General features: G+C 42.3%; 1 protein-coding gene across 3 annotated transcripts in view; it reads left to right on the top strand.

The window, feature by feature from the left end:
• Positions 1 to 238: 238 nt before the first annotated feature.
• The window catches only part of hspa12a (heat shock protein 12A), a 60,618-nt gene continuing 45,127 nt past the window's right edge, over positions 239 to 15,729 (top strand). For 2 of the 3 annotated variants that reach the window (XM_053682946.1, XM_017476029.3), the window contains exon 1: positions 239 to 509. In XM_053682946.1, coding sequence (XP_053538921.1) covers positions 470 to 509 — 40 coding nt within the window. In that variant the 5' untranslated portion in view covers positions 239 to 469. Of the gene's footprint in view, positions 510 to 1,838; positions 2,032 to 15,729 lie in introns of those variants that run through there. The other variant, XM_047157842.2, reaches the window with a different exon arrangement.

Below are 15,729 nucleotides of genomic sequence, written 5' to 3'. Positions count from 1 at the left end.
TGGCAAGAGGTACACTAGCCTAACTTTGATCATTTCAGTGTGTGTGTGTGTAGTTTTTAAGATATCTACTAAGTATGCTGTGTCCTGCCTCTATAATGTCATGTAGCCTTGTCCAGTGTGGCTGCGCTCGATTTGCGCAGATTAAACACTCTCATTAGGTCAATGAAGCACCAGGAGGGTCGCGTGAGGGGCGGGACCGCGAGCCAAAAAAACGGAAAGTCACGGCTAGTGCAGACTTCCTTTCTCCAAGGTGTCACATCGAGGGCAAAAAAAAGAGAGAGAGGAAAAAGTCGACAAAAACAAGGTTTCTCTCCAGAACCATTTTGAATGCTCTGGGAAAAAACCCCGTGGCGCGTGCAAAAAGTTCAAGCAGGCCTTTTCTTTCAAACACTCCATGAAAAGTGGGCTCCGGTGTTGTTTACATGATTTTTAAAGGATAAAATACTCCTACACGGATAAGGTGGATACAATGGCTGACCAGGAAATATCTATGGATGACAGTATAACAGGTAAGAAAACAGTTACACGCTTGTAAACGCTCCTGTGGTTACGGTTTGTTAGTTCTTCTGGGATGCAACTCATAATCGCAGTCTACTGTGAGAAGTGCAGGATGAGGGCTACGTCCCAAACCGCACGTAGACTCGGGTTAGGATTACTACTCAGTTCCTGTAGTAGTTTGTGGTTTGGAACTGAGTGTGTTTTGATCTCCAGCACTTCGCTTTAAGTGTGTGTGTGTGTGGTGTTTTATAGTAGTTGTGTTGGTGTTACAGTGTGAATCTCAGCAGGCTGTGTCTCCTAGAGAGGACACAGATGTTTAACACGACCAATGTGGGCGGAAATGAAGTTGCAGTTTTACACTTCCTTCTCCCTAGCTGCAGCTCTGTGGACTTTCTGAAGCAATCTTCATGCTCAGTTATGCACACAGCTGCGGATATGGTACATGACATTTATTTTTATTAAAGTTAGTTTGGGTTTGAAGCAGATAATTGAACCTGGCTACCTGGTTTAGCACAGGCTTTAAGTCTGGTTCCTTTAAAAGAAGGACAAAACATTTGATGGGGTTTTCAGCTGCAAAGCTACAACCGTGCTAGTGATGGGCGACTCGTGAGCTGCTCGATTCTTTTTAAGTTACTCATTATTAAAGCGAGTCGTCCGAATCGAATCTTTAGTCAGCCGTGTTGTGGGTTGTTTTCTGCTTCTTTTATTTGACTCTTTTTTTTTTTTTTTTTTTTTAAAGTTTTTTATTTATTTACATTTTCCATGCTGTTATGCTTGACCAGAATGAAAAGGACATTTATGCTACATTTTAAGTTGGTTTTTGGATTGACTTTTTCCTACTTGTAGAGTCTCAAATGTAAAGTAGTTGTAAAGTCTTTGTTGTGTTTACTAACACTTTGACTATTGTAAAATAGTTTAATCATATCAATATGCATGGCTTGATATGCCTCAGTGACAACTAAAAAAAAAAAAAGGTTTTATTGAGACACAATTACCCAAGATGAACTACTGAGATTGAAAGTGTAAAGCTCAGGAATTCGGTTTGAAAAGTATTTTTGATTCTCACGTTTGTAATGACCTTTTTAAGCATAACTTTTAGGTCGAAAACTTGACTACTATATTTGTTTATAACGCACAAGTGGCAATTAGACTAGATTTGGACCTGTAAATAGATATAGGCTACTACATCTCAGGGGAGAGATATGTATATATTAGTACAGGCTTACTACTTTTTCTCTAGAGTAAAACATCATAAGGTATAAACTTCTGTACCTGGCCTGCTTAATTAATACTTTTTTTTTTGGATGATTCACACCAGAAGAATCAAACGGTTCGAAGTCTCAGTTTGAATCTTTTCGACGGGTTTGTTCGAAAGAATCGAATCTGTAAAAGTGACTCGTGATGGCCATCCCTGAACGGCGCAGCGCGGAGTCACGTGGTACAGTGCTGGAGAGCGCTGAGTCAATGCAGCAAAAAGTCCGCGTGCCTCATTACCGCCGTCATCTTCATCATCTCTGGTGAAACCGCAAGGAGGTAGGAGAAAAGACTCGAAATCCAGCTAAACGCATGTCATATCAGCCGTTTCTGTACGGGAGGGTGGAGACGCGTAGCTGTAACTAGCCGTTTCTTTTACCTTTATGATGTAGCTCTTTTTAAAGACCGTGCATCTTTTGCATCTCTGATGCACGAGCGCAGAATGCACTTATGTCTACTTGCGTGTTCGGATTAACTTGGACCTCTGAAGGTGGTTGTTGTTTTTGAGTTGCAGGTCGTTGACAGTTTCGGTGCACGAGACAAACGCGACTGTCCTTCAGGACGCACAGGCCGAATCCCAAATCTGTGATTGATTACTCAGTGTAGAAGTTAACCGCAACATGCGCTGTGAAATAGCTTCTGTTCCTTATGCAGTCTACTATAAAGGAGCAAATTGGGATGCAGCCAAGATGGTGTAATCTGGTGGAATGCGGGAGGGGCGCGCGGGATCATGCGTTACGTGTGTGTTTAGCTCTATGAATCGATCCGAAGCATGAGCCGATTGCACATTGAGGCAACCTTGATGACTTTGCATGTTCCTAAAAATAACTGCGCATCTTCATGTCATTCAAGCTCTGCGGATGTTGCATGTACATGCTGTGTGTGCACTTGAAAAGCTGACACGCGCGCGCTAATTGCGACTCCTTGCACATGCATTGGCGCATCAGCCTCGACCATTTGTCTCCACCTTAATCTCTGGATCACCTTAGCACCTAGCCTGTGTTGCCCTTGACGGGTTAGGCAGAATCCCAAATGCCTTCTTGTTGTGCACTACCTAGGGCAGCCTGCCCCAGGGCAAGTAGAATGGAAAACACTGACCCAGGTGATGCAGAAGCCATTATTCCTTCCCCCATGTAATACAGTGATACAGAGAGTAGGGAGTCATTTGGGATCCGGCCTAAATAAAGACGGAGACAGCAGAAAAACAGCCCCGTTTCCCACGGTGGCACTTTTGGGCACTGGGCATAAAGGCCCCCTTTGTTCAGGAGGGAAGGATGGCCTCTGAGGCAGTGCATATCCTCACATAGTGAGCGAGAGGTACACCGAGTCTTGTAACGTTAGGCGGTAATGTCTTTCACATGTGCAGAAGGATCTTCTGTAAACAAATGATTCCACAAACTGGGCGTTTCAGGAATGTCATACTATAAGACCTTAACTGAATAAATAACCAACCCGTCAGTCTATCACTTTCTCACCCGTGTAAGGAGATACGCTGGAGGCTGCCCAAAGGTTTGGAGTGTTGTGAAAAAGTTGGACTCCTTTTGTAAAATGATTAAATGAGGTAAATGAAGAAAATCTGGTTCAAGTGCAATGACGTAATGTTAAAACCAGGCCTGGAATCAGAGAATGAGCAGGAATGCAGCAACAAAAGAGCTCGTAGTAGTAATAACAGAATGTCTGCTGAAAATCCGATTCAGCTTTTATCATTAGGTATTGTCAGGAGAATTCATTTAAATGCACAAAATAGTTACCGTGGAAAAGTTTTTGTACTGCACTGAAAATCTTAAGTTGCAGCGTATGTTTTTTTTAAAAATGATTATTTAATTTGAGCGCTCTGCTCGAACCGTGTGGCACGGCGTGGTGGCTTTAACGCGAATGATTGCGTTCGCATCGTTGCTAATCAGGAGAGGGGAGACGTCATCGGAGTTCGAAAATTTTTAATTTGCCTCTATTGATCATTTTTGTGGATTTTTAAAAAAAAATTATTATTATTATTGCGAAATATAAATCATATGATGCTTGTGAGGTTACTTTCTAACATTAGCTAGGTAGCAGGTTAGGCACTAGCTAGGCAAGCGGACAGCTATTGATTACTTCGTAATGAAATTTTAAGCTTTGATTAAAAAAAAAAAATGCGATACAAAATGGCAAACTGCATAACTTTGAACTTTTTGAATAATCTGTTAACTTTTGCAAAAACGTGTTCAGTTCGGCTTGATTATAGTTTATTTTACTGGAATTGAGCGGCGAGTAGAAAGATGTGGTGTGGCATCAACAGGAAGAAGTAGTCACAGACTGTTTGTATTGAGTACATTATTATTTCATCATAAACGAGAAGAGCCAATCAGGTTGCAGGATGAAAATGTGCCCTTTTTTTTAATATATATATATATATATATATATATATATATATATATATATATATATATATATATATATATATATATATATATATAATATATTTTTTTTAAACATCTGTTTACAAGGTAAAATGCGTGTTTTCTGATTTGCATGTTGATATAAGTTGGATTTCTCAAAGAGGATAAAGCTTGGAGAAGTTTATTGTAGCGATGTTTGTTTAAAATAACATCGGTTTAGATTATCATAGAAGACCTCGCAGTGGGCTAGCAGTAATTGTGATGTTTTTTTTGTGTGACTTGATCTGAAGTCTCATGTTAGCCACGAAGCAAAGCGTGATGTAGCTTTTGTGAGTTGAGCCTACACTTGTTCTTGTTGTTTTTGTTTTGTTTTTTTGTGAGTTGAGCCTTTACACAATTGTGGCGTCTAATCTGACAGAATGCCGGATCGCATTGTGGCAAACCTGCACCAAAGGCAACACACGGTCCGGGACAATGACTGTGTAACGACTGCTGAGTCAACGAGTGAGAGGGGTCACCACTGCAGCACTGCAGCTCTCGTATACACACACACACACACACACACACACACACACACACACATGGACAGGTGCATGTATATACCATACACACGGTCAGAGGTCCACGCTCTTGTTTGTAACTTGTGGACACAAAGATGTACAACTCCCCTTACACAAACACCAAACCCGTATGTGAATGATAGACAGTCCAGTTCCTCAGTGGAAGGGCGTGGCTGTGTTCACACACTCAGCAGTGCAACGTGCCGGAGATCATGCTGTCAGGGTGCGGCTGTGTGGAACCTCCTGTCTTCTGGTGGTCCTGATTTCCCTGCAGCTGCACGGCAGAAACAGCACGAACCCCATTACTCTAACACAGCCAGTGGAAATGACTTGTAATTGCTTCAGCCACCGTCAGTCCGTCGCTTTTACTGATTAATAAATAATATTTAAGTGACATGAAAACATCCAGGACTTGGCAGATTGATTCCTGCTCATTCTGTCGTGTAACCAGAGGAAGTCGATCATGTCTTGGACTACCGTGTCCACGTAGGGACTCGCACACAGAAAGTGGCCTGTGTTTTCCGTTCACGTCAGAGGCCAGGCGTCAGTCTTGTAGCTCTTCATTTTGAGCGATTAAGACAAAACTAAAAACGATTCAACTATTCTTCTATGTTCAGTGAGATTTCTTTAATTAGCGAATGCTTATATGACTGGTGAGAGAAAAGTTTTGTTTTTATTAGCTTTAATAGAGAGGGGGAGAAAGAGACGCCGGTGAGGGAAGCTGTTAAAGCTGTAATAACATAAGCGATAACAGGAGCTATAACTGCGATCTGATGGAAAAGTATGACGTTCTTTAATAAGTTAAAAATTGCAATCGGTTCCGATTGTTGTGGCGTAAGAGGAATAAAAGCACCAGGATTTAGCGATCGCAGAAACGAACGCAAAATCGAGCAAACTCCGCAATATTCGGAGGAGCTTAGAAATTTTCAAACTTAACCGTCGATTTTCCGCAGATTCGGGCAGAGGCATTCAGCCAAAGCTCTCTTCGATTCACGTGCGTCAGACATGAGTACGGCAAAACAATTTCGTGCAACAGCAGTTTCAACAGTCCGCGTAGTTTTCCGAAGGGGGGGAAAAAAAAAAGCACAAAATACTCTGCAAATTTTGAAAAAAGCCGCAGCAAAATCGAGCATTTTTAGCCGCAAAAAAAAAACTCGGTGAAATCCTGTATGGACGTGGTGTTGGACCCTAGCGTTGGGGATTCTCCCTTGTGCCCTGCGATGAGTCGGCACCCCGTCCAGGCTGTCCCCCCGCTTATCCCTGGGATGGGCTCCAGGTTCCCCGAGGTCCTGTGTGGATAAGCGGTACAGAAAATAGATGGATGGCTGATATCTTTTGATAATTGTTTAACACATTTCATGATGTTTAGTCATGGTCAGTAGGTTCATGTCAGTAATATTGTGCACCGTCGACTGCAGTGTTAAATTGTTAAACCAGTCATCGGCATTCAAGACTGCTAATGGTTTAAATTAGGGCTGCAACGACTAATCTATAATTAAAATAATGGACGACGAGTATGATTAATTATCGGTCGGGTCTGTGACGTCACTGTGGATAACCCCCGTCAGTGACGTCACTTCACAACGGTGAAAAACTCATTTCTATGAATAAAACCCAGCGGAGGTCACAGGGCGAGCTGCTGAGGGAAAAGTGCACGATCCGGGTCGTCCAAAACGTGAGCGTTTTATATCAAGCGCTTCAAACAGACTCGTAAGTGAATTAACGTGGCTCGTCGTGTCAGATCCTGCGACAGATGCGTGTGGTGTTTAACGTGTTCCAGACGTGTTTTCTTCAGCACAGAAATGACATTCATACCTTTATATCCTCATCTGTGAATGTTAGAAATTCACACCAGTATTTCCATTTTACATAAAGTCTCGTCCTGACGGCGAGCGAGTCTCCGTTAATCTTCACCGAACGAGCGCGAGTCCACGCGTACGCGTCAATCAAACAGCGCGCGATAGAAAGGAAGCGCGATAACGCTGACTAAAATATTCACTTTGATCAGATATGTAGTTTGAGGCGATATTTATCTAGATTTAGAAACTAAAGTAACGGTGTTGTTTATGAGAGCAGTAACTGTAATGGAGTTATAACATGTCACTGTATATAAATGTAAGAAGTGTCGTACATTTACAGAATAAAGGAACATGTTACTGTGTTCAGATGAGAGAATGTGTGTGTTACTGCAGAACATTTAACCTCTTAACACTTAGTTTGTGCTTTTGTTTTTCTTTTTTTAGTGTTTTAATATAGTGATTTAACTTGTGCTTTAAAGCTTGTGGACAATCAGATGTTTATTGTTTTCAAAATGTAATGTTTAATATTTTAAAAAAGCCTTTGCACGATGTAAAGCATAGCCCACAGATATACATTTAATACCTTTTTTCATAACTTTCGATTTGCACAATGTTTAAAGGACGACATCGGGCAGAACGTGAAATAACATGGGTTTTTTTTCCTTCAGATTTCGATTGAAGAAGTTTAAGGTTACTCATCATTTCGGTTGATTTGACCTGTAGTTTGTATATTTACGTGGCCTTGTGTGTCCAGGAGAATGTTGTTAGCTGTGTCGATTGCAACACTGCAGTGGATCTTAAGGTCACGTTTAGCCTACGTTTCTCACAACAACAAAAAAATCACAGAGTGTCTGGATTATTTGTGCATTCATTTGGTTTTATTCCCACATGCAGTTTCACACATGGCAAAGAAAAGTTCATCATTAAAGCATAAGCTCCAGTTTTTCGTTGGATTACATATGGAGGTAAACTAACTGTGACCAACTTTTTCCGTCAGCCAGTATCCCGGTATAACCAATACGTGCATGGGTTTTTTGATACCTGCTCACGATTGGAGGAGACAGAATAGCGCTTGTTCATTAAAGCGCACCTATTATGGTTTTGAAACGTGCCTAATTTTGTTTTAGGTCTCATACGATAGATTTACATTCATCCGAGGTCAAAAAACACTTTAACGTGCTCGTAATTTAAACTGCAGCAGTACTTTTTTTTCCCCTCAGTGTCGCAAGCGACTCGTTTAATGATAATGATCCGTCCTAAAGGATTCGTTCTAAACTCCTCCTTTCAGAGAGCATACTCTGCTCCGATTGGTCAGACGTCCCAGTCTGTCATGATTGGTCTACCGCTGTCAGCGAGCACCCGATGAAAATCAGAGGCGGGGCTTTTTGTTACAAACCTACGTAGGTTAGTACAGGAAGTAAGGTCTGGAATCACTAACGACTCGATTCAGCTGTTCAGAATCGATTCCTTCTTTTGGGAGTCAATAACTCCGTTTGTCGTGCGCTTTGATTTTTGAAACTTTGCAGATGTTTTTACGTTCACAAACAGCTCTTTAACACACTACATGAAAGGGAATATTTGAAAAACCATAGTAGGTGCACTTTAACCCTGTTCGTTGCTGATTGGCTACGCCTACCACCAACACAATATGCGATACCAAACACTTGGACGAGCCATAATTGTTAAGAACATTTTAGACGTTTGGATATTTTTTTTGTTTTGAAGAAACAATGTAGAATAATTTGGATAGTCTGAGCCTTGGTGTTGAACCGAGTTGATCCAAGAACTTCCATGTTGATTTAATGATGGTGTATTGCAAGCTGAAATGAATAAAGCAGTTGTTCCTTTGTTGTTGTTGTTGTTAGTGTTGTGATGCTTGCAGGTGTTTCTTGCATTGATTGAAAATGAACCAAAACTCCAAACTCTAGTTCCCGTTTAGGCCAGCATCTGATTGAAAATGTGGGAAAATAACCCGTGGTTCGGTTACCGAAACCGTGGCGCTCTCAGCATGTCCTTACTGAGAAATAGTTTTCGAGAATTCTTATCCCAGCTGTGTCTCATCCATATGCTTTAGCAACTAGCACGCGCTCAGACTCGCACGAAATGTCTGCAGATGGTCATTGCAGGATTTGATGTCCTGGAGAAATATTTACTTTTTTGGAAAGCCTGTGCTGTTTGTTCAAGTATTGCTTTGAAACTCTGCGGTTTCCTTTTTGCTGAGACGTAGAATACTTCACTAGACGTTAGCGAGTTGGTTAATGTGCTCCACCTGTGCTCAGTTTGACATGGTCTCCTTGTGTTTTTCTGGGTTTCCTCGAGTACTCCGGTTTCCTCCCTCCTCCTAAAACATCCCTCCAGGTACAATTGGTAAAAGTGTGTGCGATGCCCAGACATTGAGTGACGAGGGTTTGTTGTTCTGTCCAGGCGAAACTCTTAGTGTCCTTGCATCCAGTGTTATTGAATATAGGCTTCAGATTCAATAGGAATGAATAAATATGTGATGTTTGGTGCATGTGGAACATCTCAGAGGCAGCAGGTCATGTTTGTGGCTTAATTCTGCGAGTGACATTCAGTACATTTACATGGGCGACAATAATCCCATATGAACCCGATTAAGACGATACTCTGATTAAGAAACTAGCATGTAAACAGAGATTATCGATGACCTTAATCTGATTAAAGTCATACTCGAAGTAAACACAAATGGAATTAAGACGTGTGGAGTATTCCAGTTTTAGTCGCATTATGGATTATCGCATTACAGACACGTACACACCTTAATCACACTATTGACGTCGTGTGAGTTTTCACCGCATTGTGCGACAGGACACGTACACACACACGGCAGCGCTCAACCGTTTGACGGCAAACAAGAGAGCACGGCTGCGTCCCAAACCGCATACTTACCTCCTACAGTATACATGTATCTCAGCTACTATATAGTAAGTAAGTACACATATCTCAGCTACTATATAGTAATTAAATACACATATCTCAGCTACTATATAGTAAGTAAGTACTCATATCTCAGCTACTATATAGTAATTAAGTACACATATCTCAGCTACTATATAGTGGGAGATATACATGTATCTCAGCTACTATATAGTAAGTAAGTACACATATCTCAGCTACTATATAGTAATTAAGTACACATATCTCAGCTACTATATAGTAATTAAATACACATATCTCAGCTACTATATAGTAAGTAAGTACACATATCTCAGCTACTATATAGTAATTAAGTACACATATCTCAGCTACTATATAGTAATTAAGTACACATATCTCAGCTACTATATAGTGGGAGATATACAAGTATCTCAGCTACTATATAGTAAGTAAGTACACATATCTCAGCTACTATATAGTAATTAAGTACACATATCTCAGCTACTATATAGTGGGAGATATACAAGTATCTCAGCTACTATATAGTAAGTAAGTACACATATCTCAGCTACTATATAGTAGGGGATATACATGTATCTCAGCTACTATATAGACGGTAAGTACGCGGTTTGGGACGCAGCCCACGGCTTCAAGCGGTCGTCTATTCGCACGTACAGCACGACTAATAATTCACTGCACTTGAAGCTTTCATAAAATTAAAAATGAACCACCCAAAACTGTATACGGTACCATAACGAAGATGAACTGTGTGTCGATACGTGAAATTCTGGAGGGAACGTCGGACGGCGTGGCGCGGGGATGTAATGACGTGTGCCGTTAATCGAAGTTTGTTCTAGAACATGTAAAACAGGATCATGAAAGGAATATTCTAAAAGCGACTCATGTAAACACCTTAATCAGAATATTGTCTTATTCAGAATAAGGTCCATAATTAGATTACTGCTGTCCATGTAAACGTAGTCAGTGTTTAACTGGCAGGCAGTGTCTGCCATCTCTGTGTTTATGTTTGTGTGTGTGTGTGTGTGTGTGTGTGTGTGTGTGTTTGAGCATATGCATTCATGTGAATCTGAGCTCAGCTGTTGGTCTTTGAGAACCTCTGTGCCTTGCTTGCTGGCTTTCTCTCACTCACACTCACAAACGCTAAGCATGACGTGATGTAAGCAGTCTGTACAGCATTTCTGTACAGGAGTTATTTTTTTTTGCCGCCAAAAATGCTTGATTTTGCTCATCTGTCCGCACCCCACTCTGGAGAGCTCATCTGTCCAGCATGGCGCTGTTCTCAAACCGGGCTGTAATGGTTCCCATCAGGATCCTCTCAACGGTGCAGGTGTAAAAGTTCCTGAGCACCTTAGGGGAAGTTTAAAATCTTTCAAGCGCCTGAGGTGGACTAGTCGCTGACGGACCTTCTTCACCAGGGTGTTGATGCGACGGGACTACGTCAGGTCCTGCGTGATGTCGACACCGAGATAGCGGAAACTGTCCACACGCTCCACTGGGGTCCAGTCGATCTCGAGTGGATGCTGGCGCCTCTCCTGCTTTGTGCTGAAGTCCACGACCAGCTCCTTTGTCGTGCTGACGTTCAGGAGGAGATAATTCTCCAGGCTCTTAATCTTCTCTAAATGGGCCTTCTCGGTAGTCGTTATCGGCGATCAGGCCCAACACAACAGTGTCCTCAGCAAACTTGATAACCATTTAGAAATGAATTTTCCTTCATTTCCTTCATTGCGGTCGCAATATCGCAAAATCCTGCAGGGACTGCGTAATGAGTGCTGACGAAGACTGTCAGTATCAGTGTACTGCATGTCATCAGCGTGATGCGCACTGGAAGATTCTTTGTTAAACCAATCGTTGAAAATGTCCAATGTCTGAAACAATATGTTACGATTTAGTCTGTAGATTTTAGGATTTTTTTAGTTCGGTGCTGTATCATGAAAAGGAAATGGAGTGTGTTAACATGCATGCTAATTATCCCATCATTACATGTCGTAAACGGCATACCGCGGATTCGTAAATCTGACTAAAGTCGTTAGGAGGTTAAAAGAAATCCATCTGAATCGTATCACAAATAAAGCTGCTTTACGGAAATCAGGATGTAGGTATAGATCCAGAGGCGACAGTGGCGAGGGAAAACCCCCCGAGACAGCATGAAGAAGAATAGTGAGAGGAATAGTCAGATAATATCTCATAGGGCTGCACAATTAATCGAATGTCGATCGCGATTACGATTTTGTCTGCCCACGATTACGTCAACACGATCGACCGCGATATCGACGTCCGTCCTCCGCTCGTAGAAAACCCCGCTGCAGATCAAATCGAGCGCTTCCTAAACTTACAGCCAATCGCCTCAAACGCTATCTCGTTTCCGGGTTCCGGTATACGATGGCGTCGCCGCTGCACCGCTCTATCGGGCGGTTTGTCTGCGTCTCTCCTCCTGTAAACACCGTTATCGCCTTCTCTGCGTACGCCCGAGTCGTTTTCGTTTAGTCGCATACTGTTGTATTTGATGCGTAGCTTCATTCGGTTGATTTGACATTTTTATTTTTTTTACTTCTCCTGTAATTTGGGTACAATTTTATGGATCGGAGACGATGCACTTTAAGGACCAGTCTAATTTGATGCAACGATTTGTACGTTAGCAGGAATGTAGCACAACATGGAGGTGAAAGCAGCGGGCTGTTTATTTCAATGTGAAAGTGCACTAAAAATACCTCGTCAATGAAATCAATGAATAACCGTGACCTCGATATCGATCGAAATAATCGTTCTGATCATGTTGGCCATAATCGTGCAGCCCTAGCATATCATGCAGTCAAACCGTGCCGTTATTATTTTGTGTTTAGACCACTGTTCGTCATTATTTGAAAATGAAACACCGAGTACTAGAATATTATGCAAATCATGCTTTGAAACTGACCGATAGCAGTTGTGTTTGAAATGCACATTCTTATTATAAGCTACTTTTATTATAAAAGTAGATAAAATAATATAATATAATATAATATAATATAAAATTAATTCCCAGATCAGATTTTTGCAGTGTATCAGATCATTTTTTTTTTTTTTTAAACATGCAAATGCACTCCTTGTTGATGTTTTGCTTCTCGACCGCAGGTGAAGGTGAATTCCTGACATTTCTACCCGTCTCGCCACCTTTTTTGTTTTCTAAAATCAAAGACGCACGTGATGTAATACTTTGTCATCGATCGAACGGCATGAATACATGAAGGGGAGCGAAGAAAAGCATGTGGAGTTTGGAGTTTTAGTTTCCAGCGTTACGTCATGGTTTAGGTATTCGCCAGAGACGACGGGCGGAAAGAAAGAGACGGGAGCGAGGTTATGCAGACGCACGGGAGGACGCCGGGTGTTCCGTTAACGTCCGTACCTTTTCCACGTGAAGTCAAGGATGCGGTTGGATCATGGTGTCCGAAACCGGAACTCTGGATTTCTTTTAACGCACCGATTTCTGTTGGTTTTGCGGACAATTTTCAAAAGCAGTTTTGCTTCGGGTCAGCCCAGGCCGAGATAACAACCAGTCGTCCAAACTAACTGTGCAAAAGGAAGCTGTCTTGCCTATACAAAAACATTGTGATTAAACAAATGTCCATTAGCTCTTCTTTTCTCCCTGACTGACAAAATACAGAGAAAATTCCCACACCGAACTAAAATGGCAGCCAAACTCAACGCTCGGTGACTTGGGTAAGACAAAATGTTTACAAGCAACAATAATTTGACGACAGGACGTATACTCCGTCAAAACCAAAGGGCACGGGCGGATCTCCACATACACAAACAAGCCTGAGGCAATGTACCAGAATCACATGTCACTAGTAGCACAAACACGCGAGCATGAGGCTGATGAGTCCAAACTGCTGACTCTGTTAGTACTCATGGATCCACAGGTGTGGAATACGGGATTAGACCGGGAATGCACTAATCACAGAGAGAATCCACACCTAAACACACGAAACACACACGGGGGGCCTTAACACCCCTTCCCAAACGAGCGAACCAGACACGAGAGGATTCCTGATCGTATAAATTCTAACACCTAGGACGGACATCAGCTACGATATTATTGGTACCCGTTTTGTCGATCATTTGGATGTCATAAGCCGAGGCTGGGTATCGTGACCAATTTGGCGATTCACTTCTTATTCATATGGTTCCGATTCGATTCAGTATCGGTCAGTTCTCAATAATTCATTTAAAATGCCAGTTTTGCACACATGGAATCCATGTTTGAATATAAACGCCGGTAACTGAAACCCTTCTACTTAGCGATATTACCGAAACACACGTTTACTTTAACACTAGGGCGCGCACAGTTACGTCGAACCGCTTTTTACTTTTACTTTGAGTAACAAGAAATTTGTCACAATAAAATCATCAATATGTGCATGCAGTGCACACACACTGTACATTACTGTAAAAAAATAAATACAAACAAAAAAAAAACCTCGCAACGGTGAAATTCATTAACGACGTGAAACGTGTTTTTAAGAAATAAAATTGTTTTCAAAACACGAACGACGGCGACGTGTTCAGGACGAGAGGCGACTGCAGGTGATATTCACGTCCTCTCGAGTAAAGCACGCGCGTTAAGAATCGATTCGGGGATTTCACGGAGAAGGAGAATCGTTCATTTATTTATTTATTTATTTATTACCCAGCACTATTAAATGCCTGCATTATCAAGGACCAAAGCGCTGATTGGAGTTGGCCATATGTTGGAACACTAAGGGGTTGGCATCGGTGTATATACCAAGAGGGTATCTGATCAGAGTCAGTAATTGTTCTAAAATCTACCGACGATACCTGTAATATCTCAGAAAGGAGATTTGTGACATCATTTATGACGGTATGAATATTATATTGTCATATTGGGAGCACGGTGGCTTGCATGTTCTCCCTGTGCTTCGAGGGTTTCCTCCCCCAGTCCAATGCCATGCTCTGTGACCGAACGGCATCTCTAAATTACCCGTGGTGTGTGAATGTGTGTGAGATCGTGCCCTGTGATGGGTTGGCACCCCGTCCAGGGTGTCCCCTGCCTTGTGCCCCGAGTTCCCTGGGATAGGCTCCGGGCTCCCCGTGACCTTGTGTAGGATAAGCGGTACAGAAAGTGGATGGACGGATGGCGATCGTCATATTGCCCAGCCCTAATAAACGATTTTGAGTTTAGTTTGGCCAGGCCGACACACGTTTTAGCATTTTTGCACTTTTATTTATTTATTTTTTTTCCCCTCCACGATTTCAAATGTCAGATAGGATCACTTGCTGACTTTTCCGTTCCAAGCTTCTGCTCGAACGTCATTTAAACCGAAAATCAACATCTTTTTCTTCTCATCTTCTGCTCGCATCTCGCCGACGGACTGTACCGGCAAACGTTTATTTGATGAAAATAATTCCTCCGATCCATCAGGCAGCCGAGTACTCGCCGTGTGTGGCCCGACGTGCCACGAGGTCCCTCGGCGCGTCGTACTCTACGAGCGCTACTCGCACAGATGGGAATAAAACATGAATTATTTCACACTGCTTTAATAATTCACACTCCCGTCCTGAAACCATCCATTTTTCACAGCCAGTTTTTATTTATGTGCCTGCGCATGAAGAAAGAACCTTTCTAGCCTTCTGCATGTGCTTTGAGAAACCTGCTTACAGAACCGCTTCAGGCTTTATTTTTGGACGAGCCTTTGTTGTTCCAGCACTGAAAACTAGCATGTCAGCTACAGCGCTTTCCAGGCCTTTGGTGTAATGTTGAGAGATTTCATATAGTAGGAAATCCAGTGTAGTATGAAGGAAGAGCTTGGAAGTAGAACAATCCTGTGTTTTATGTCCATTTTGTGCCATTTTTAGCAGATTCCCCGTGGACTCGGTTAAAGGACACGCGAAAGCCGACTCCTCCTCAATGTCCGTCGTCGCACCGAACGACGTCTGGTTGTGCGAGCCGCTCTCGATGAGACCGATCTACGAAGATGTAACCCCTTGAAGAAACTCCAGGAAGAGTTCAATATGGCTTTTAAAAAAAATGTTCATTCTCCTAACCTTCCCAGTACTGATGGTGAACTCCTGCACTTGGGTAAAGCGGAGAGTGGTTCGTAGGGGTGTTGGACTGTTTTCTGAGAAATTGTCTCTTGCGCCATTGTGAGAATCCCAGACCCTCAGGAAGGAAGGCTATTCTTACCCTGAGAGGCTTTAACAATATCCTTAAAGACACAAACGGTCACGTGTGTGCACGCCGTATCTCTCACGAGGCTTTCTCTATTGTCCTTCAGGATTTCTGCCGTGTCGCACTGAAGCACACTGACCCGCCTGGCCGGCCGGAGA

The sequence above is a fragment of the Ictalurus punctatus genome, chromosome 9 (genome assembly GCF_001660625.3).
Source record: "Ictalurus punctatus breed USDA103 chromosome 9, Coco_2.0, whole genome shotgun sequence".
NCBI lineage: Eukaryota > Metazoa > Chordata > Actinopteri > Siluriformes > Ictaluridae > Ictalurus > Ictalurus punctatus.
The sequence above is the reverse complement of the archived record's forward strand: the minus strand, read 5'-3'. Positions and strand labels throughout refer to the sequence as shown.